The sequence below is a fragment of the Vicia villosa genome, unplaced genomic scaffold (genome assembly GCF_029867415.1).
Source record: "Vicia villosa cultivar HV-30 ecotype Madison, WI unplaced genomic scaffold, Vvil1.0 ctg.003781F_1_1, whole genome shotgun sequence".
NCBI classification, from domain to species: Eukaryota; Viridiplantae; Streptophyta; class Magnoliopsida; order Fabales; family Fabaceae; genus Vicia; species Vicia villosa.
Window position 1 is genome coordinate 106,450 of NW_026706298.1, and position 21,919 is coordinate 128,368.

At 33.5% G+C, this 21,919-nt stretch overlaps 3 protein-coding genes across 3 annotated transcripts; 2 read left to right on the top strand and 1 right to left on the bottom strand.

The window, feature by feature from the left end:
- Nucleotides 1-2,708: 2,708 nt before the first annotated feature.
- Nucleotides 2,709-4,577, top strand: LOC131641492 (GDSL esterase/lipase At5g22810-like). Its single transcript, XM_058911794.1, has 5 exons — nucleotides 2,709-2,946; nucleotides 3,110-3,240; nucleotides 3,366-3,599; nucleotides 3,840-4,095; nucleotides 4,168-4,577. Exons 1-5 carry the CDS (start codon nucleotides 2,709-2,711, stop codon nucleotides 4,359-4,361), a joined length of 1,053 nt encoding a protein of 350 aa, XP_058767777.1. The 3' UTR covers nucleotides 4,362-4,577.
- LOC131641491 (uncharacterized) lies at nucleotides 3,947-10,041 on the bottom strand. The gene is made up of 11 exons (XM_058911793.1): nucleotides 9,820-10,041; nucleotides 9,252-9,599; nucleotides 8,988-9,053; nucleotides 8,714-8,853; nucleotides 7,848-7,974; nucleotides 7,420-7,571; nucleotides 7,093-7,228; nucleotides 6,310-6,394; nucleotides 5,941-6,191; nucleotides 4,803-5,256; nucleotides 3,947-4,083 (listed from the first exon to the last, which is right to left on the bottom strand). Exons 1-10 carry the CDS (start codon nucleotides 9,904-9,906, stop codon nucleotides 5,119-5,121), a joined length of 1,530 nt encoding a protein of 509 aa, XP_058767776.1. The 5' UTR covers nucleotides 9,907-10,041; the 3' UTR covers nucleotides 3,947-4,083; nucleotides 4,803-5,118.
- A 3,089-nt stretch (nucleotides 10,042-13,130) lies between these two features.
- Nucleotides 13,131-21,638, top strand: LOC131641495 (magnesium transporter MRS2-11, chloroplastic-like). The gene is made up of 14 exons (XM_058911798.1): nucleotides 13,131-13,676; nucleotides 13,880-13,952; nucleotides 14,465-14,535; nucleotides 14,661-14,746; nucleotides 14,865-14,955; nucleotides 16,438-16,506; nucleotides 17,570-17,650; nucleotides 17,738-17,903; nucleotides 18,007-18,052; nucleotides 18,460-18,540; nucleotides 19,062-19,144; nucleotides 20,119-20,162; nucleotides 20,267-20,384; nucleotides 21,334-21,638. Exons 1-13 carry the CDS (start codon nucleotides 13,320-13,322, stop codon nucleotides 20,360-20,362), a joined length of 1,344 nt encoding a protein of 447 aa, XP_058767781.1. The 5' UTR covers nucleotides 13,131-13,319; the 3' UTR covers nucleotides 20,363-20,384; nucleotides 21,334-21,638.
- Nucleotides 21,639-21,919: the final 281 nt, after the last annotated feature.

Below are 21,919 nucleotides of genomic sequence, written 5' to 3' on the forward strand. Positions count from 1 at the left end.
TCCAGATAATTTGCAAAACGTATTCAAGGTATTGATAAGAAAATTCATTTGGTCTTCATTGGCTTCCCCAAAGAGGAGGAGATCATCCGCAAACATTATATGAGAGATGGTCAAGCCCTTGGAACCTAATTTTACACATTTCCAATTCTTTTTGCTAACTTCATGCTCGATGATGTGAGATAACTTATTCATGCATAAAACAAAAAGATACGGAGATATTGGGTCACGTTGATAGATTCCACGTTGAGGCCGGAAGAACTCGCCTATATTCCCATTCCAATTGATGTTTGAATCAACACTAGTAACTCTATGCATGATGAGATTAATCATAGTATCGGGAATGTCAATTTCGACAAGAATTCGCCAAATAAATTCCCAATTAATCTTGTCGTAAGCCTCGGCAAGATCAATCTTAATGGCGAAGAAACCTTTTGTACCTTTCTTCTTGGTCATGTTGTGCATAACTTCCGTGGCGATGATGATGTTTTCTTGAATTTCTCTCCCAGTTTGGTAGGGAGAAACAAGGTATGACATGTGAGGCCTTAGTCTCTCCACTAGCACCTTGGTAACAATCTTGTATATAGTATTACATGAGAATATAGGCCTAAATTGACTCACAAGATTCGATTGAGTAACTTTGGGGATCACGCAAATGTTTGTTTTGTTAACTTCACTAATAGCACTAGGATTGCTCCACACTATAATTTATGGAAAATAGTTGGTAAGCACATGAGAAAATCTCAAGTTTCACATTACTCCGATATTGAGATTATAAAAAATTTATATAGATGGATACTCCTCTTCTTATAAATAGATTTTTTTTAAAGTGAGTTAGATCAAATTTTAATTTTAACATGATATTAAAACTATTGATCGAATCATGAGTCATCAGTGGTTTATATTCATGTACCTAACCTAATAGTGTTGAACGGATAGCCCGCTCTGTCTCGCCCCTCTCCGCCTTAAGCTCGTCAAGAACATAGTAGAGCGCTGCCAGGTAGAAATAGGTATAAAAATCTAGCCCACCCCGCCAAGGTGGCAGACTTATCCGCCTATTTATTTATTTTCATTTTTTAATAGTTTGATAGGTTTTTTTTTTTATCTTTCAATTAGATTTTTCACTTATTTTTTAAAATTATTTTTAATAAAACATTTTTTTAACAAGTTTTACTTAAAAAATATTGCATATATTCACAAATAAATATATAAAATAAAACCATCAAAAAAATAAAATTACTAAAATTAACTAAAAAAAATAGTGGAAATGAATAGGCGATGTGGACTTTGACGGACGGCGGATTTTAGCGGAATGAACTTTGATAGGCAACGGGCTTTGGCGGAGCAGACTTTAATAGACGGCGGACCCAAAATTCTAACTCAATCCATCATTTTTTAACGGGTGAGCATATCGGTCAGGCGGACCACACCTGTTGCCACCCCTATGTTCAACGTGAAAAATATATTAGAAAAAACTTAAAACTCACTTTAGATAATCATAGAAAGTTTACAAGTTTAATTAATAAGAACTTTAAATATTGACTTTAATACAGACAAACAAAAATAAATTCATGTAAAAATAAGGACAAGAAATATGACGAGTTCTCAATCCACCTCATGAATATCTCATACATCACGCGAAATTCCAAACATACATCCAATTTTTGTAGATGTATCTTCGGAAGTACACTTTCTTTTTTTAAAATAATTTTTTTGTAGATGTATCTTCGGAAGTACACTTTTTTTTAAAATAAATGATTTTTTCCGTAGATGCATCTACGGAAGATTTAATAAACTTTCTTTTCAACCCCTTCCGTAGATACATCTACGGAAAATTTCATGGAACATTATGATTTTCCCAATTAATGGAAAAATCTCATGTTCTAAAGCTCTCGTAGATATATCTACAGGAAAAAAAACTATTTCTTTTGGAAAAAGTGCGCTTCCGAAAATGCATCTATGAAAGCACGAGGGCATTTTGATCAATTCGGTGGTGCATAAGAAGCCCATAGAATAGATTGAAAAATTGTCTTAAATATTAGCTCTCTACTTGAATTATAAGACACTCTGAAATAAATTATAAGAATTAAAAAAGTTAAAATATTAAATTTATGAATTACTTATATAATTTTACAATCTATTTTTAAAAACGAGAATTGAATAATGTTTATGTAAGAGTATTTAGTGCATGTATAAAATAAATAAAATAAAAAATAATAATAATTTGAATTGAATAGAAATTAGAATCTTATAAAAACTCAACAAAAAAGGTATATTTAAGGACCGAGAAAATATAATAAATACACTCATAATGACTGTGTGAAAATTGGAGAGTGAAACAACAATTACTATAGTAGAAAAAAGAAAAACACTGTTTATTAGCATATCCACTTGTTATTTTATAGTTACCTAGAAAAATGAAAGCATGCAAGCACTTTTCCAAATTCACCAAACTTAATTAAACAAATCATTATTCATTTTTCTATTTTGACTTTTGCACCTATTAACAATGAAGTTGAAGCTTTCACAATAAAGTTTAAGCATTTATAACACTCTCGAAACTCAAACCTTTTCTACTCCTCCACTGCAATGCATGTTACACCTTCAATGCACAAAACCAGCTTTTCTTCATATCATCACTTCCCAACACAGTAAACACATCTAGAAAATCCTTCTCTTTCTGCTGAACAAGATTTGAAAGAAGAAGAAAAATGAAGCATTCAACTTATTTCTTGACTTTTTTTGTTCTGGTTTTAGTGTTCAATGTGGTTAAAGGACAGCCTCTTGTCCCTGCATTGTTCATATTTGGTGATTCTGTTGTTGATGCAGGAAACAATAACAACTTGTACACAGTAATTAAATCAAATTTTCCTCCTTATGGAAGAGACTTCCAGAATCACAAGCCAACAGGAAGGTTTTGTAATGGAAAGCTTGCAACAGATTTTACAGGTATTTTCTTCCTCCTTCCTCTAACTCCTTATTTAGTGTCAGACATCAACGCAGGTCTATGTAGTTACATTACATATATGTATATGCATGCATTGATTCATCAGTGTCGTGTCTGATACTCGTGTTTATATTTGATCATTGTTGAATTTTTTCACTTTTGCAGCTGAAAATCTTGGATTTACAACTTATCCACCAGCTTACCTCAACTTACAGGTTAAAGGACAAAACCTCTTGAATGGTGCAAACTTTGCATCTGGTGCTTCTGGCTTCTATGGTCCTACAGCTAAACTATATGTAAATAAATATATATACATTTTCAAGTTTAAAACTAAATAAATTTCTTTTTCTTTTCTACTTTATTTTGAATATATTGTTTAGGTTAGTCATGATTTTGTTATATTTGTTTCATTTGGATCTAGCGTGCAATTCCATTGGACCAACAACTGGAACACTATAAAGAATGCCAGAATGTATTGGTGGGAGTAACAGGAACATCAAATGCTTCATCAATTATATCTGAAGCTATATATCTTGTTAGTGCTGGTAGCAGTGACTTTGTTCAAAACTATTACGTAAATCCTCTACTTAACAAGGTTTACACTGCTGATCAGTTCTCAGATATTGTCATGCAAGATTATATCGTTTTCATTCAGGTATATATCGTAACCTAATGTTTGACTATTACCAGAGTTGTCTTAAATTTTTAGTGGTCTTGTGTATTGCTCCCAATTTAGCCATGGTTTAAGTCTGTCAAATGTGTTATGAGGTTCTAAATTGGAGGTCATGTGTTGTGGCCCGCCTTGCACACCCTTATCATCGGCCCTGACTATTATATAACTTACCTGATTTTGATTTGACACTTCTAAATTACAAACATGGATGTTATGTTACAGAGTTTATATGCACTTGGAGCAAGGAGAATTGGTGTAACAACATTACCTCCATTGGGTTGTTTGCCGGCCGCCATCACTCTTTTTGGCTCTCATAGCAATGAATGTGTGGAAAGGCTAAACACTGATGCTGTTAACTTCAACAACAAACTAAACATCACATCTCAGAACTTGCAAATATCACTTAGTAACCTTACATTGGCTGTCCTTGATATCTACCATCCTCTCCAAGACCTTGTCACTAAGCCTGCAGAAAATGGTAAACTAGTAAACTACTACAAAGTTATGTATTTTGTTTCATCTTATTATCGACACGCTACTCTTTTCACAGGATTTTTCGAAGCAAGGAAGGCTTGTTGTGGATCTGGTTTGATAGAGACATCTATATTGTGCAACAAGGACTCCATAGGAACATGTGCAAATGCTAGTGAATATGTGTTTTGGGATGGTTTTCATCCATCTGAGGCTGCAAACAAGGTTTTGGCTGATAGTTTGCTGCTTGCTGGCATCTCTCTCATTTCGTAATACAACGATTTTGGGTCATTATCAGCTCTATCTATTATGATTACTATTATTATTTAGCTTTCAAGTGTTGTGTGTGTGTGGCTGCTGCTGTTAAATGAGTTTGGCTTATGTATTAGGAATTTGAATATGATTAATTACAAAGCTCACAAGGTGTTTCATTGTTGTAATAAGACCAAAGTTCTTAGAGCTGTGTAAATTTTCTGTTGAGTGTTCAAAGTTGTTCATGTTGGATTTGCCTAACAAAGAGTGTTGTTCGTATGTAACACCAGTGATTAATAGAGCACCAAAAATTAACAAACTTAAAAAACGATTAGTTACATGTGTAGTAACAGTGATTAATAATGAAAACCAAAATATAACAAACGTAGGATAAGAAAACGAAGACTTCATGTGCAGCAATAGTGATTAATAGTGTGTTTGGAAAACAATTTTTTCACCAACCTTTTGATATGGAGGATGCAAATAGACTTTGAAAAATCTGCTTGAACAAATCTCATCATTTCTTTGCTGTATATTTTGAACACATCTTTTCTCACGCTTGAAGAGATCGAGCCAAAGAAAATATACTTCCTGTTTTACTCTTAAAACCAAACAAAACATGATCAACCAAGCCACTAAACTTCATAATTTTTTTATATTGGGATTTCTTAACACTCAACGCTTAGCTAACTGAGGTTTCAAGAATTAGTTAAACAAAACTTGTCAAACCTACAAAGATTGTTTGGACAACGGTAATTTACAACATAATAAAGTAATTCTACTTGGAGAATTTGTGACAAATATCCAACAACTTTTTTACATCTGTCTCGCTTAGAAGAACTTCATCATTTCCATTACTCTCAGCTCCCTCCCTTACAGCAGTCCACTGATTCACAATGCTAATTATTCTCACGAGCTGTTATTCCAATGGTAAAGGGAAAAAATAATAGAAAAAACACACATCTACCTAAATATCAATACATGCACCTGGCCTTTTACAGTTAGCTGCATTGGGATGGCTAGTAGCAGCAGATTGGATAAACAGTAATTAAGTACAGGTTTGGTAAATCGTTAGATTAGAAAAAATTGCATCAAAAAGGTCAACACAAAAGCTTCGATGTATAGCTTCTAAATTTTCACATCAAAAAATGCCTGGGATGGAAAATGTCATTCCAAACGCCATACCAAACATACTAAAAGCTTATGCATATAAAAGTTTATGTAAAAGCAATTTCCATAACAAAAGAAAAAATTAAGTCAATTTAAAGCAAATTACTGCAAGAGGAATCAACATGGATTTATAATAATATAATCATGACAGCATGCAAACTAATGCAACATCTTATTTCTAAGAAACTGACACCTCATTCCAAGAATCGTGATTCCTCATAAATTTCAATTCCTGTCATTCAAAGATGAATCAACATGGACTTATAATTATATAATCACGACAGCTTGCAAACTAATGCAACATCTTATTTCTAAGAAACTGAAACCTCATTCCAAGAGTCGTGATTCCTCATAAATCTAAATTCCTGTCATTCAAAGAGGGCCTCAAAACAGCAAACAATAAACCAAAATAACTAAATGAGAAGGATACAGATGTGTTTCTAGTATCTGCTGTTGAGCCAGGACTGTAGTCAACACATTGTTGGTTCAGAAGCTCATCTTCAATCAGATCAAGTCTTCTAACAAGAACCGAAACAAAATGACATAAACTTGATGAGTTCATTTCAGTTTCGGGTATTCTGACCAATATTCTAGCAAGTACGCTCCAGATTGCATTTCTTGCCTCCAAATCATCCGAAGCAAAAGGAAATATATCAAGCAGGCCACCTAAGAGGCTCCAATCTAGAAGGCACGATGTCATTTACCATTATACAACTAATCCAGGTATACTAAAAACAAACAAATAAATAAGTAGAGCATTGTAGTTTATAGATGAGAGTGAAAGAGATACAAGTTTTACCTTGTGATATTTCGGAAGCACGATCAACAACATCAGACAAAATATTTGCAATAAGGACTGCAGCAGTAACACAACAGTTCCCAACCTACAAGAGATATAACCAATACACCATTGATTTTCAGTTATATAAATCATTTTCATTTCTTGTCAATCTATTAGAAGCACATAGTAAATAGCAAGGGCCAAAAGAGCATGTAGGTCACAAGATGAAACTATTTAAAATTTACTCAGCTACGCTGACATATTATAAAAAAATGATTCATCATTAAAATTTGTAAGATATACTCTAAGATTGTTTTTTCTGAGACATCGTTGCATTATGTTTTTTCCTAAGGATCTATAATATTTGAACACCATATCCAATCTAGTCTCACCGAGCAAACCATCTATCAAAAACTAATCATGACTAATAGAAAATTTGGAATATATGTGAGAAAATATCAAGTACACAGTACAACTGATGCTACTCAAGAGAACAAAGCAAAGAAAAGCAAAAATTTCTATCAATTGATGGAAAAAAAATATTCTTACTGTAAAAATAAATAAGCTTGTGATGCATCTTGGTAGGAAAAAAATGTATTGCTTTTATTGGAGAAATCAGAAATCAGTATAATATTTGCATGAGTTTTGTGAATATAGTTTTTCAGATCAAGGTACTCCTCTGATAATATCTCAATCCCTAACATGGATGAAAACAAAAATAAATTATTAATATCAAGCTATCAACAGTTGATTAAACTAAATTGTGTCTCGAGGAAAGATCTAACTACTACAGTGCAGTACCTCTACTTTATCTGTGAACTTGACCAAGTCACATACTAGATGAAAAAGCTCTTTATTTGAACATATTTCCTGAGAATGATCATCTATCACAGAAAGGCCTTCAATTGCACGAAGAATTAAATCAAGAATTGAATACCTGAAATTTGAAGATATTAGGTTGTCAAATCAAATTCAACAGAATGCCTTTTGCAACAATAAAAAATCCACCAGACTGTTGGATGAATAGTTACAAACATGTGTCAGTGATGAGGTCAGAATTGGCATCAGAAGATAATGGGAACAGTGTAATTTCATCGATGTAAAACAGAGGACTGAGGATTATTGTACCTTTCAGGTATTCTCTCACTCGTTAGTTTGCTTATCTCAAAAGTCAAGAGATTGATTAATATATTTGCCAAACCAAGCTTCATCATAGGTGGAAGAAGATCTTCCACAACTTTTTGCTGGCTTTCTAATATTGCTAATATAAGCCCTGCAATCTGTTAAAGATTAAAATACTCTTAGCCATTGATTAGATGAAACTTGCATTTCGAATCAGAAAGAATGCCAAAACAAGTCATCAAAATAATCATATTACTTTTCCTTCCAACAGTGTTAATGTTTCTAGTGCAAGGTTTCATTGCATGCTTTTCACAAAGTTCTGTTCAATATTTCACTTCATGCTTTTCAGAGTTCTGTGCAATATTACCTAGTTCAGTATCACCTCTATAAAGATCGAAAAAGTTGAAACTATGATTAATACAGAATTACACTACCTTTTCTAAAAGCTGAAGGTTCAAAGTATTTTCTGCAATCCATAATATTTGACATAATACATGTTCGGACCGCAATGCCTCAGCCCAAGTAATAGATTCACCACTTTGAAGGCCCACAGTCAATAATCTGCTTTCACAACACGAGAAAAATTACTAATATAAAAAAATAATTCTAACCAGAAAAAGTAGTATGACACCTAGATTACAGCACAACACAAATAAAAGTTTGGGATACATAAATAAATAAACTAATAAACATCATCCCCTCTTCCCATATATTCAGGCTGGTATATCTGAGTGCATATTCTTTTACATATGAAATGTATGAAGGAAGAAGATAATAGTTCATAGAAAGTGGATGAGATGAGATGGCTTCTGAAGAAAATAACACAGAAACAGCAAAACTAAAACCTAGGAATTGAATCATCTAACAAAGCATGCCAATATTTCTACATGTCTCGGAAGGAACCGGTAATAAAAATGACATTAGCAGAATGCCAAACGGTGGCTAAAATAATAACCCTGTGCAAAATAAGTCAGAGAAAAACAAAAGCCCTTTAAAATTCTAGAATTTCCTCTCCAGACATATACGACAAAGAATTGCAGAGACGGGGCTTTGCCACAAAATATTAGCTTTGTTGTGAACCAAAACTTCTGTGATCAACAGAAAGAAATTAATGTAAATCCCTAGGACAAATTTACTAATCACCAAAAATCCTATACAGCGTACTCTATGACAAAGTAGCTATGAAACGATTCAAAACAAGGTAATCCCTAGTTGGTAAACTAGAATTACATAACATTGAGGATCATCCAGAAATAATTTATCCATATAAACATGTCCATGTGTTAATGAAGCGTCATACCTAGATGTTTCACATAAACATTGAGGATCATCCAGAAATAATTTATCCACAACTATCGCAATCAGTCCTTTAGTCGAGACTATACGTTTCATTAGAACTTCGTGGCAGGCAAGGTTCCCAATAATTCCTATGCTAATCTCCTGCAGAATGTAATTAATACAAAAAATATGTAATAAAGTAACATTTGATCTTCTAATCACCGGATAACTTTATTTTCACAAACCATTAAAATGATGCACTTTGAATCATGGTACATATTTATACATTGACTTACATTAACACGCATGGATTTGCAATCAACGAGATTTGCTAAAAGAACTTCAAGTATGAGATTCTCCACCTACATAATTAAACCACATAATCATCTCATTTTAGTATATACAACTAAAAAGGTTGAAAGGCATAAAGCAATGACAACCGAAATCTGTTTAGACCTCAGGTGAGAAAAAATTGCCATGATGTTTCTATACCAATGATAGGATGCTTGACCGAAATACAAGAGAATTCAAACAAACACTAAACAAAAATAGAGTAATACCATGAGTTCAGCATGTGTTTTACTGGCAGCTAAGTCCCACAAAATACAACCACTTTCTTCCCACGCATCCTCTCCAACCAACGCACCAGAATGTTCAAATCCATCGCCATTATCCTTATATTCTCCTCCCGCGCGAGAAGATTCACCGGAAACATCAACATCCATATTTTCAGATTTACTCTTGGAAGATTCAAACTGTTCATTATTACAAATTGATGCACATGGAGCATCCCCTTGGTTAGGGACATCCGAAACAACTCCATGAACAGAAGCAGAATCCAAAGGCAAAAGCTTCCTTATCAAGGAGATTACATAACTGGGATCAACAGTTGTTGATAAATCAAAAAACTGCATCAGCAATTTAAAAACAATCGCACAATAAGAATTTAAACAAACAAAAAAGCGCCAAATATTGCAATCGCGTTTCGATTTGCAGTTACCAGAAGCACTAATTTAAAAGTAATAGGGATAATTGTTAGTGGCGGCTACTGAAATGAAGATGGATTCATAGGTCATAGCAATGAAACGAAACTAGAGTTTGAAATTAAGCGGAGGTTTTGATGGTAACCTCGTGTGACGGTGCAGTGGGATGATGTGTGGGACCTTCGTGCTCTTCTTCTTCTTCTGCAGTGGATGGATTGGCCGGAACCGCCATGCGCTTCGGTTTGTCTTTTCGCTTGTTCCCTCCAATTTTAGGCTACGGGAGAGTGAGAAGTGGAGACTGTGTTGCTTGAATTGAATTTGCTACCTTGATTAGACTTCTCACTCCAAAACTCTTCAAAAGCCTAAACTACATTTTGGTTACCAATAAAGAAAAGAATATTAATAAATTATTTGGATTTTTAAAACGTGTTAAACCAGCATTAAAAACAAATAATCATCAATAATAATACATTAATATAACGATATTACATATTATCCCAACAAAAGAGAATTAGCTATACGCTTATTTATTGTAGTTTTATAATTAACTTCATATAATGTCTTTAATCTTCTTCTCGGTTGAGATTTAAGGTGAACATACTTTCTTTTTGTACTACCTTGAATTCATTAAAACTCCTTTTTAAATTGAAAAATGGCATCCCTATTTATATCTTTGGAAAAGGTAGACTCGATAAACGCATCTTCCATCTTCGCCTAGCGCGTCTGCTTTCTTTCTTGTTAAGAAATGTCAGTTGACCTGCAACTTGCTCTAGTTGCTTTGTCTCACTAGACGCACCATCCATCTTCGACTAGGACACAAACCCTTCCTTCATCATGAAGTAACTTAGCCATGAAGCCATGAATTGTCTTTACTCGTTAGGCCCTCTTATGATCTTGACTTAGTGAGACTGATTACTTCACCATGAAGTTACTTAGCCATTAACTCTTCTTGGTCGCTTGTGCTTGCTATGCGCACCTATGATCTTGTCTTTGCGATCCTTGCTTGTATGAAAGTGTATTGGCAAGGTTTTTGTGAGTTACTTCGTGGTTTTTTAGTCATTTTTACCTATTTTTGGTTAATGTGCAGTTGATAAGTCTAAGCAAATGTTTTATCACTTGTCATTGATAAATTAGAGGGTTTTCTATTGGTCTTGTATCAATATATTGAGTATTGCTTGAATCACAAGTTAGAATGCTTGAATCAAGGCTACAAGGATGTATGATTTGAATCATACCTAGTGTGACTCGAATTATGGAGTCTTGTGAAATCTAGACTTGAATCAAGGCCTTTTTTTTTACCTTTCAATTAAAATTTTCAATTACTTTTTAGAATAATTCTTTTAAAGCATCCTTTAAACAAACGTTACTTAAAAAAATGTTGCATATATTCACAAATAAATGTATAAAATAATACCATCAAGAATTAAAATTATTAGAATTAACTAAACAAAGACGGACTTAAGGCGGGACAGACTGATCAAATAGGTGAGGCGGACTTTGGCGGACGACGGGTTTTGGAGAGCAACGGCGGGCCAAAAATTCCCAACCCAACCCGCCATTATATGCGGGTGTGTGGGTCGGGCCGGCGGTCCACGACCCGTTTTGCCACCCCTAATTGATATGATCACCGAGACATTACCAAGTTGCATGTTTTTTCACTGTATGCAGTTGATAAAGTTGCATTAAGAAAGCTAGTTTGTTCTCTTGATATTATAGATTTTGTTCCAAGATGAAAATTTGTGAGATATTGAATCGAACTCTAGATGGTTCAATGTTAGCTTCTTAGTTCGACAATTTGATAAAATCTTAGCATGTCATCGAAGTTTGTTCATATGTTGTAGTTGAAGTCGAAGTAAGCTATGATTGTTAGCATGTCGAATTGGGCTTGTTTGTTAAGCCCAGTTGTTAAAGTTAACTTGTTTCCTAAGTTAGCTTGTGTAACGAGTCTGTGTGAAAAAACTCATTAGTTTAGTGTGTTAGTTTTCTTATAAATAACATACTAGTCTTTCATCATTACATACTGCAAATTCTAATTAGGGTGAGAGATGTTATTTGTTATTCTGTAACACTTGTAATCTTATTTCAAAAAAAAAGTAAAGCATAACAGTTTATAACCAATTTTATTGTGTTCTTTTTGTTTCTCTCTTTCCTACCCTTGTGGGTTTCTTGTCAAGAAAAAAAACCTATTATACTTTGTTCTTGACATTGATTTCACAACAATATTCTTGTCTATTACACAAACACATGAAAGATCATATGTTTTTCTAAGTGTACAATCACATTTTGAGTTATATGAACCTATTTTATTAGATCACACAACTTCGTAATTGATAAAGTTCAATCTGCACGAAATATATTATTATTCAACTGTGAATACAATTTTTGTCCTTGTACTTATGCTCTAATATTGTGATACTTTGACTAGAATATTTGTATCATGATATGTTGTAGTACAATCATGTTTTTCTTTGTCTCCGGACCCTTAGAATATTTTTTTTTACTATCTTTCAAGCATTTCTTCAATCTTCCATGAAAGAGAAAAACTGAGATGTAGATTGTGAGAAATGAAGATGAATATTAACAACAACAACAAAAAAGGGTAAAAAGAGATGTATGTTGAGAGAAAATGACGTGTCTTCCCTTTGTCATGAAATCTAAAATACATTTTAAAGTGAAATGATAAAAGGAAAGAACTTGTAATGAAAATATTTGTTAACTACTATAGGATTTTTTTTTTCAATTTGTTTTATGTTTTATTTAAAGGACAATTTCAAGAGTTCATTAATATCTTTTGATTTTAGCAGTTACTTGAAATGATGATAAATTTAAAATAAAAGTTTATTTGTCATGTAATGCCAAGGTAAATAAAATTACATTGTCAAAATATCAGAATTTATTCATATGTATGGTTTTAGATGTGATTATAATAAAAAATAAATAATTTTTTAATAATCTAGCAATTTTAATTATTTTATTCCATTCAAATAAATTCATGACTCAAGCACGCGCGCCCTCGCGCTATGTAATACTATTAGTATTAGAGGAGTGCTAGCAACACTCTCTTTTGAACACTCTCTCAAACACTCGCTTTTTTATTGGTTGAAACATGTGTGGACCCCTCACTTTAAAAATAGGTTCCATATAAAGTAGTAGGACTCACACATGTTTCAACCAATAAGAGAGAAAGTGTTTGAGAGAGTGTTCAAAAGAGAGTGTTGCTAGCATTTCTCGTAGTATTAACTCACTTCCCGTGTTCTTGAGTCACATTCTCACCTGTAGTTTTAATTCGTAGCCAAATATCAGCCACAGATAATATTGCCCAATAGAAAAATATACATAAATTTTTCACTTTTTGGCCTTTTCTGCTTATTATCCTATCCTCTCACCGGTCCCATCAACTTCACCGGAACAAGGATACTGCAATTTAAAAAAAAAAAAAGAAGAAATACACTGTCAATTTTATACTATTAGTAATTGAAACTCATCAAATAATAATAAAATATCCAAATTTGAATAAACTATTAATCTGTTTCGTTTTAATCGTTACGCATAGTGAAACACTGCTCCAATCCAACCACCTCATTCCGTTACCGGCATGCATGACCACCGTAACCGTCGCCAGAGTCTCTTCTGAACTAAATTAGCATGGCTTTAACTTTAACTTCAACTTCGACGCACCTTCGTTTTCAACCTTTACTCTCGCGCACCAACTACGTCTTCTTCTCCGACCTTACTGAATTCCGTTCTCTACAGAGTCATGATTCTCTCACTCTTCTTCGCCGGAGAAAGATCTCCGTTACGTCACCGTCGGCTCTGAAGCCGGTGAAATGCAGTAGATCCACGGAGGAGAAGCAGTGGAGCGAGGCGGAAACCGTTCCGTCTGATGCCGATGAAGCTGTGGATGAGTCAAATGGTCCGACTCCGATCCGAACTCCTTCTATTGAGCCTCAGAGGATTGCAGGCGATTCTCCTTCTCTCGGAATTCGAGAACCTGTTTATGAAGTTTGTTCTACTCACCTCCTTTTTTCTCTCTCGATCTATTCTACTATAGTTAGTCTTAATTTAGAAATTATCTCGTGGATTTTAGGCATTTTTATCACTACTTCAATGAAATAAAACTCTAGGAAGCTTTTGTTGCAGCTTCTCCAGTGTTACTAATTTCGCTTTTCTTACTCTGTTTTCTCTCTCTTTCTATATTTGTGAAGGTTGTAGAAGTGAAATCAGACGGTGCAGTATCGACTCGAAAAATAAACAGGAGACAATTATTGAAGTCCAGTGGTGAGTTAAATCAAATGATATTAATTCAGCTATGTTCTATTATTCATTCATGCAATCATTATCAGGGTTTTAAAAAACAGTCGCAGTCGTGTAAAAGCTTTCGTTCAGTCGGTACAGGTGGCGATACTGATTGCGGTTGTCGCGGTGTGAATTAACCACAATTTATTCTGTAATATAAAAACCGTCATAACAGTATCGATATCAGTACCTGCCGAAATTGTTTTGTCGCGGTCATTTTCGCTTCGCGGACCGGTTTTTAAAACCTGGCCATGATATGCTTCTTTCACTTAAAATAGGCTCAAGTTCAAAGGAGCCAAGTAGGTCTTTTTATAAACATAATATTTGTGATGTAATTTGCATAACAATTTTTATTGATCGGCCATTAGTACCTATACATCATGCTACCTTTTATTTTAGCAATGATATCATCAGTAGTTGAACAATTATAACCTATTTATATCGTTAATTGTTTTTGTTTACATTTTATATTTGGTGAGTGTTCAATTATTCAGGTCTTCGTCCCCGGGATGTCCGAAGTGTGGATCCATCATTGTTTTTGACAAATTCAATGCCTTCTTTGCTGGTAATCTACTCCACACATATGCACATCTGTTTTGTTTTGGATACCCCATATGTGGCATAGGGGGAATACACAACATCAATATCAAGTTCTGTCCTTAACAATTCAATTTCATTGTTTTGTATTAGGTCCGTGAGTATGCTATACTTCTAAACCTGGGTTCGCTACGCGCAATAGCAATGCAAGATTGTGTGCTTATATTTGACTATAATCGGTATTGTTTTAATCTTAAATAATTCATATATTATAGGATGCATTATTCTCGCTATTTCTGTGATAAAGGAACGCCGAACTAAAAACTAAACTTCTATCTCTATTGATTTTTTTACCAGTAAAGGTGGGCAAGCTTTTCTAGACACTTTGCTGCCTAGGTTGAACCCCAAGAATAACAATGGAGGGCCATCAATGCCATTTGAAATTGAGGTCTGTTGGAATTTGCTTCTCCATTTAATATGCTAATTGTTAGAATTGGAGGAAAAATAGAATAGTTATATTCACTCCAAGCAGAGTCTTGTGAACTAATGCTGTTTCCCAACTCATTTTCTGCTACATTACATCATTATGAAAACATGGTGATTTTCAGTACTATATGACAAAATAAAGATTTCAATATGGTTTATTTTCAAGGGTGAATTATGATAGTTAGTCTTAGACCTCACCTGAGTTAACTTAATAGCAGTGTCAAATTAAGATTAATTTGTTCTTATGAGACAAAAGAAACAAAAGGAAAACTAAACTGAATTTAGTTATTTTTCAAAGGTTGAGATATGATAGTTAGACTCAGGTCTGAAAAAACTGAATAGCAGTATTGTTATGAGAATAAAGTGGTTTACAGTCCTATAAGACAAGAAGAAAACAAAAACTGATTTGCATATGGTTTATTTTCAAGAATTGAAATATGATAGTTATACTCAGGTATGAATCAACATCATAGCAGTACTAATATGAAACTCAGTAATTCCTAATTTTATCTGAGGAATGAGTATAAACAAGAGAAATAGTAAAGTATAGGCAAGGACATATTTATGGCTCAAGGTTTGGAAAGGGTAGAATTGGTGGTTATAGTGAATTTCCAGAAAGAAAGAAAAAAATAATGACACTGTTTTATAAAAAAAAAATGGTGCTTAAAGGTAAAAGATGAGGCAGAAGGATCTAAAGATGGTAACAATTCCAATGCAGAAAGCCAAGACTTAGGGGTGGCCTTAAAAGTAGGTCAGATGCCGGAAGCGAAAGTATATAGGAACCCAAATTGCTCATGACTTTTGAGGAGTAGATTTCCAAGCAACTGGGTTTAAGTCTTATTCCCTGTGGCAAATACTCTCTTTAAAAACTAAGGCTATGTTTGGGAGTTTGGAGGGGAAGGCTTCCAAAAACAAAATTTTAAAAAAATATAGGAAAATATTTGACATTTTTTGAAAAAATGATTTTGTTTAGAATGATAAAAGAGTCTTTATTATTAATATATTTTTAATTTTGGGAATACTATAACAACCTAAAAGATGTCTGGAACATTTATGTAAGCCCTTCAAAACCCTCCAAAACCCTCATTCAATACAATTTTTGAGTTTCCCCATTTTATGGGGTTTTTGGTGTTATGAATAAACTCAAACCCTCCAAAACCCTCCTACCCAAAATCTTTTTATCATTTTCATCCAATTCTTCCTATTTTTTAAAGCCCTCCCCTCCCTTCCTCTCCAAACTCCCAAACATAGCCTAAAGGTATTTGAATATTACAGTTCCTAACATTCATATGAGTATATGACCAGTGGGTTACCATGGGTGTAATTTTGTTCTAATTTAGTATGTTAAAGAGTCACAGCCCATCTTGCTTGTCAATGCCATTGTAGGCATACTATTGTGAACTGTCTTCCACTCTTCCCCCTAATTACATGGTTGAACTTTCAGGTTGTCGAAGCAGCATTGCTTTCAAGAATACAACGTTTGGAGCGGAGACTGATGGACTTAGAACCTCGTGTGAGTATGAAAACACAGTGAGTAACTGAGTATGTTTATGTTGATTCTTTGTGGTATGTGTGTTTTTGCACATGTGTTAGTTTGCCTGCTTTTTTGTTCCTATGACTTTGATAAGCAGTTGTTTCTAAACCTACACTTAGGGGTGGTAAACGGGTATGCCCGAATCAAAAAAAAAAACGGGGCGGGACGGACATAGTAGAGGGTGCGAAACCTTGGCACGCCCCGCAATAAAATGAGGGCGGGACGGGCCCGACAGGCCTTCCCTAAAGCCTAAAAGTTGCAAAATTCATGTTAACGCTTGCGCCCATAAAAGTCCGCAAAAATATGGGGCAGAGCGAACATAGTAGAGGGTGTGAACCTAAAACTTTGACCCGCATTTCGAAAAAATGCGGGTAAAATGGGCAATGCCCGGGGGCCGTGCCCATGTTGCGTCCTCTATCTGCATGTGAGCAAAAACTGATAAAAAAAACTATGGGCTTTAGCCACTACTTCTATGTGATGTTTTCCTGCCATTTCTTCTTGCAGACATTGTATAAGATCTTAACAGTATTATAAATGACATTTCATGAGGGTTTTCTAACATATTTTATTTAGCATGTTTGTTTGATTTAAAGATTGTGTAAAAAGTGATTTGTTTTTTAAAGCTTTAACATAGAAGTTGTTTTCAAGTGGTTAAAGTTATAAAAAACACTTAAATCTTTATATGCTTAAAATAAAAGATCTATTTTATTCAACTTTATTTCTGAAAGGTAAACAAAGATCTTAAGAAAATTAGAAGTCATATAATTTCAATGTATAACTTTATTTCTGAAAGGTAAACAAAGATCTTAAGAAAATTAGAAGTCATACAATTTCAATGTAAAAGTAATATTTAATGAAAAGCTGAACTCTACTGGCTCTTTCTATTGCACATGTCTAGTGGCAGAAAGCTCCTTACTTGCTGAAATATTTTACGTAGTAAATTGATTTTTGCCTTCTTGGTTCATAAAAGATTATATATTTTCACCTTTTTTCTGTACCTGATTCGGATAGCGATTTTATTTCCCCCTACCCCTGGCCCTAGGTTCAAGCTCTTCTTGAGGCATTGCCAAATCGGATAACTGGGGACATATTGGAGCAACTTCGTATTAGCAAACAAACTTTGGTATTTTCTTCTGACTTTTTTCTCACTAATCTGCTGTGGTTCTGGGAGAAAACAACTAATTTTATTTGCCTTCTGCCAAATTGCTAGGTTGAGTTAGGCTCGAAGGCAGGAGCTCTCCGACAGATGCTTCTTGACCTTCTGGAGGACCCAAATGAAATACGGCGGATGTGTATTATGGGAAGAAACTGTACACTTAATAAAGGAAACAATAATGTGGAATGCTCAGTGCCCTTAGAAAAGCAGGTTGCTGATGGTAAGCTGTGAAATATGGAGACATGGATACAGATCTTTTCATTATGCAGATGACTTTAAAAATTACAGTACCGTTGCTCATCTTTCTCTCTCATGATATGTAGAGGAGGAGGAGGAAATTGAAATGCTTCTGGAAAATTATCTCCAAAGGTTATTCTCATTCCAAACTTGTGCATTACTTTTTGTAATAATTATTGTGTACTCGTGTGTTGAGGATGTGTATATGATATTTGTAGCATTATACAACAATATTGTATTCCTTCAAGGCCTTTCTTATGTCATGTTTAAGAAGGCAGTAGTCAAAACACTACATGGTGGAAACATGTTGAAACCAAGAATCTTGTGCTTTTACTTACCATTAATATCCAGAAATCTCTCTTATCCATGTTGCAATATCTGAAAGGAATCTGCATTATGAAACAAGTCTCAAAGTTTCAAACTCGACAATTAGTTGATGATTCTGACAAATGCTAATTACTTTTTCTTTTGTATTAAGTTAAACATTTTTAATTATATTTCTTTTCAAAGTTGACTTTTATGTATAAATTCACTTGCAGATGTGAATCTTGTCATGGTCAATCTGAAAGGCTTCTTGATTCTGCAAGGGAAATGGAGGATTCTATAGCTGTCAGTTTGAGGTTTGAATTTCTTTTTTCTCTCTTCTGCCAGGGTGGGTTTAGAGTTGTATCAAGTGATTGTTGATGTTAGGAAGTTAAGTGATTTCTGAAAGCTGTGTTCTGCTAACCCCGGGATTGTGTTTGGACTGACATCAATCCTTGGTTCCGTTGTGAAGTCAAATTAAGCACTTAACCCGGCATTAAAGAGTCACAATTAAGAATGCCTGAAATATTATTGCATTCAAGTACTTCAATCACAATTAAGAAAGGATGAAATAATATTGCATTCAAGGACTTCAATCACAATTAAGAATGCATGAAATATATTTCACTCTTGAAATTAAAAGAATCATATAAGTGTCTATCGTCCTTCGTTCAACATTGTTACATGGGGTAGTTAAAAACATCATGCATATAGTATGACACCGTAGATTAGCTTAGCTTTTTAACCCCAATGCAAGAGAGAAATTTGTCAATGTCCATAGCTCTCTCTCTATCTTCACTAACGTTTTGTGTTCTAATAACTTATGTTCATTCAACAGCTCGCGAAGACTTGAAGTTAGTAGAGTGGAACTGCTTCTCCAGGTTGGAACATTTTGTGTAGCAGTTGGTGCCCTTGTAGCAGGTACAGATTTTGGGTGGTTCTTTGACAAAGTATACACAATTGGTTGCATAAACCCACCCACAATTTTAACCAAACTTAATTTAAATATTCACACTCTTAGTCTACCTTAAACAATTAATGTAGATATTCTCAGATAATAAATCAGTTCCACATACCAGGAATTGAAGTGGACTAAAACTTGGCTAGTTATAACTTTTGTTGGTGGCTTAGGTTTGCATAAAAAACGACCTCAACTGCTCTTCTTAAAATCTAATAATTTTTTGATCATTTAGTTTTTCCAGATATTACTAGCATACATTGCATTATTTAATCACCTTGGTACATGTTCATATGTTTGTAAATTTGCCACTACAACCATTATGGCAGAATTTTGCTGCTTTAATATACTTATCGGTGAAGGACTTCCAAGATTTAGAATCTGGAGTTGCCAATTTGAGGACAGTTTGTTTTGGCTTTTTTTTAAAAATGATTTTATAGTATTACATAGTTTTGTGTAAAAAAAATTTACAAAAGAAACTTTTCATAAAAGCTTCAAATGAAAATTTGGTTTGAATATGTATTTTTAAAATGTTTTTAGGTATTTTATCTTTTTATTGAAACTTTTTTTGGATATCAAAATTTCAAAAGATCACTTAATTTTGAAATACCATTTTTTTAATAAAAATTGCGATTTTGACTAAGTTTTGGTCTTCAATAATGTTTGTTTATGTTATAGAATGTCAAAAGTAATGTTTCAATTTAGAAAAAGGAATATAAAAAATTTGTAATATCTTGAAAAACTGTTTTGTAAAATCTATTTTTAAAAATACAAAGAAAACAATCCATTTTTTTAAAGCTGAAACAGACAAGTCATTGATCTCAAAAGGAACATGCAATTTAAATAAGAACTTCGGTTCAAGATTGTCGGATTTATTATCTGAGAATATTATCTACATTATTTGATTTTATATCAAGATATATTTTCATGGTTTCAGGTATATTTGGCATGAACCTGAAGTCCTATCTTGAGGAACATGTGGTGAGTTGCTGTCTAAAATCTTATTCCATGCGTGATTTTGTTTTTTTTGGAAGTTATTGGCAATCAATCTTGTTAAATTAACTATATCTGTGGATTTAATGCAGTTTGCATTCTGGCTAACTACATCTGGGATCATTATTGGTGGCATTATTGTTTTTTTCCTTATGTATAACTACCTCAGAGCAAGAAAAATATTTTGATCGAGTGAACCTTAAAATATAGGTAATTTTTGTTACCTTCTCAGCTAATTCCTCTCGCAAAAATGCTCTTTTTTATTTTTTTATCTTAGTAGATCTTAAATACGAAACACATATGTAGATCTCATGAATAGGATATCACTAGTATAACATCTTTAACCCAAGATAAGTAGATGTATTATCATGAATATGATATCACTAGTGATATCATGAATATGATATCACTAGTATAACATCTTTAACCCAAGATATGTAAAGTGTTTTTGAGCTCCATTTGAGTGGCTACTGATCTAACCAATTTATAAAATTAATAAGGCCAAGACTTTTTTAAAAATTTATTTAGCTAAAAGACTAGACTACAAGGTATCCTAAAAGTCTTTTAAATCTTTTACTATTTAGATTAATGTAAATAATTTAAAATTTTAATTACTATACATTGATATAGCCAAACATATTTTATCTTCTTAACACGTCATAATATTACTTTTAAAAACTTACTTATACTATGACAGGTTGATGAAATATGATTGGACGTGTTCAATATTTGTTTACGTTTTTTAGAGAAAAATTTCTTTATTAGATGTGTACAAAAATTGTTACTATTATTATTAGATCAAACTTTTATTATAATAATGTATTAGAATCATATACATTTAGACAAGTTTAAATATTTAAGCACATTGAACTGCATACAGAGTTTATAAGTTTTTTTAGCAATCGTCGCATGACTTATTTAAAGATCTTATTACAAAGTAGAATTTTAATTCAAGTGAAAGATCTTTAAAATAGACCTATATTGCGTAAGTTAGTTAGGCTCAAGTTTTAAGTTTGGAAAAATGCTCGGGCTTTAGAAAGTTTGCCCAGCCTAACTTATTTTGACCTCTGCTTCCGAGGTTTAGTCTTAAGTCATCAATATATAACTATAATATGTATTAAGTGCTCCATACCTGAAGGGATTCTGATTCATTTTTCAGGTTATTTTAAAACGTGAAGGAAAGTAACCACGCACAAATGCAGTGATTGTGCATGAAGATCAAATCATCCGAAATGGATTTGGAAGTGTGCAGGATATTACTCATATTATTGATGTTGTAGCTAGCATTAATTTTTATTCTTATTCCAGAGGGGATATAAATACAATTTTTTACTGTTTCACAAGCAGGACCGTTTTTGAGGGTGTGCAAGGCGACCTACAGCACAGGGCCTCACACTTTTTTATGTTTAAGTTATGGCAAAAAGGGTCTCCAGTTATATATTTCACAGTTAATTTACGCTTAAATAGGGCCCCTTAAAAAAATTCACCATTCAACTAAAGATAACTTCAACTTCTTACACAGGGCCTCTCAAATTTGAGACGGCTATGTTCACAAGTTCACAATAGCTATGTCAGCCATCAAAAGACTCTTCACCGTGTCTTCGATGCTTGTGTGGGCGATATGTGCAAGCGCATTAAAACATTCGTCATCTGCCACACTATCTTCTGAGACATGTAATTATATAATTGACAAACTTGATTTAAACTTAACTATCCAAAGTTAGCCATCTGTTTGTGTTCCAGCA